Source organism: Didymella exigua (assembly GCF_010094145.1).
Source record: "Didymella exigua CBS 183.55 unplaced genomic scaffold M421scaffold_18, whole genome shotgun sequence".
NCBI lineage: Eukaryota > Fungi > Ascomycota > Dothideomycetes > Pleosporales > Didymellaceae > Didymella > Didymella exigua.
This window is the reverse complement of record NW_022984792.1, coordinates 519056-520273: the sequence shown is the minus strand read 5'-3', so window position 1 is coordinate 520273 and position 1218 is coordinate 519056. Positions and strand designations below refer to the sequence as shown.

The window sequence follows — 1218 nt, the reverse complement described above, 5'->3', positions numbered from 1 at the left end:
ATGAGCCCGGATTGCGACTAGATAGCTCGCTCACTCACAACAACTGATTGGCACCTACGATCGAGATCAACAATTGATCATACTGTACGGAGCCGCCGACCCACTGATAGGCACCTACGATTGAGATCAACAATTGATCATACTGTACGGAGCCGCCGACCTACTAATTAGCACCCACGATTGAGATCACGATTGATCATACTGTGCGGAGCAACTTACAATGACTACTGAGTCAGACCCTGCGGTCACCCGAGTGACAGTTGTCCTCGATCGAGCTGACGACTGGCACAAGTGGCTGTTCATACGAAAAGATACTGCGCAGAAGAACGAGCTCTGGCAGTACGTTGACCCTGCCACGAAGGCAGCGGTCTTGCCTACGTTAATGGCACCAATTGAACCTCAATTGACGGATCACAACAACGATGCTACGTCACTTGCTCATCTTACTGCCGTGCAGCAGAAGCTGTACCAATGGGAGTACGAGCGATGGGAGCGCAAGGACATTGAGTTCAGGCGTCAGAAGAAGGCTCTTGCTGAGTTCAACTCTGAGATCAGCAAGACGATTGCTGCAAAGCACCTTTACTTGATTGAGAGCAAGGACACGCCATACGAGCGGTTGACAACGCTGAAGAAGCACCTTGCACCATCTGACGCGACACGACAACGCGATCTTATCGCACGATACAAAGCCCTTCAGACGCCGCCTCGCGGCAAGAGGGTTGAGGAGTGGCTACGCTCTTGGGTGGAGATCACTAATATGTGCATCGCCGCAGAGGTTCCAGAAACAATGGGTTCTCGGGCACAGGAAGATTTCCTAGTCGCCTGCAGGACGATCGATCCCGAGTATGGTACATCAGGCCTGCGAGCCTTGATCGACCTAGAGGACGCTGGCACTGCTATCCCATCAGTGGAGGACTACGTCAGCAAGTTCACCACTTACCTCAAGCGTGTGCTACCGCTGTCAACAGGACTCAGCTCTATGGCAGCAGAGCTCGATGTTGCAAAGCCTCAGCAGCAGAACAAGGATGGTTACAGGATCAAGCTGCAACACAAGCCGCAATGCCCATGTGGCCTACAGCACTACTGGGTTGACTGCTGGTTGATCAACACAGAGCATCCACGAAGACCCAAGGCCTTTGCCAACGCAATTGGCCAAAAGAAGCTTGATGCCGCCCTGGCCGCTGACAACGACTTGAGAGACAAGCTCGACAAGGCGCT

General features: G+C 53.0%; 1 protein-coding gene across 1 annotated transcript; it reads left to right on the top strand.

Moving 5' to 3' along the window:
• Positions 1–337: 337 nt before the first annotated feature.
• M421DRAFT_34615 (uncharacterized protein) lies at positions 338–1216 on the top strand (the record flags this gene model as incomplete). Its single annotated transcript, XM_033589533.1, has 3 exons — positions 338–507; positions 556–997; positions 1115–1216. Coding segments are annotated over 3 exons (714 nt in total), but the record flags the coding sequence as incomplete, so codon positions are not given.
• Between the last annotated feature and the right edge of the window lie 2 nt (positions 1217–1218).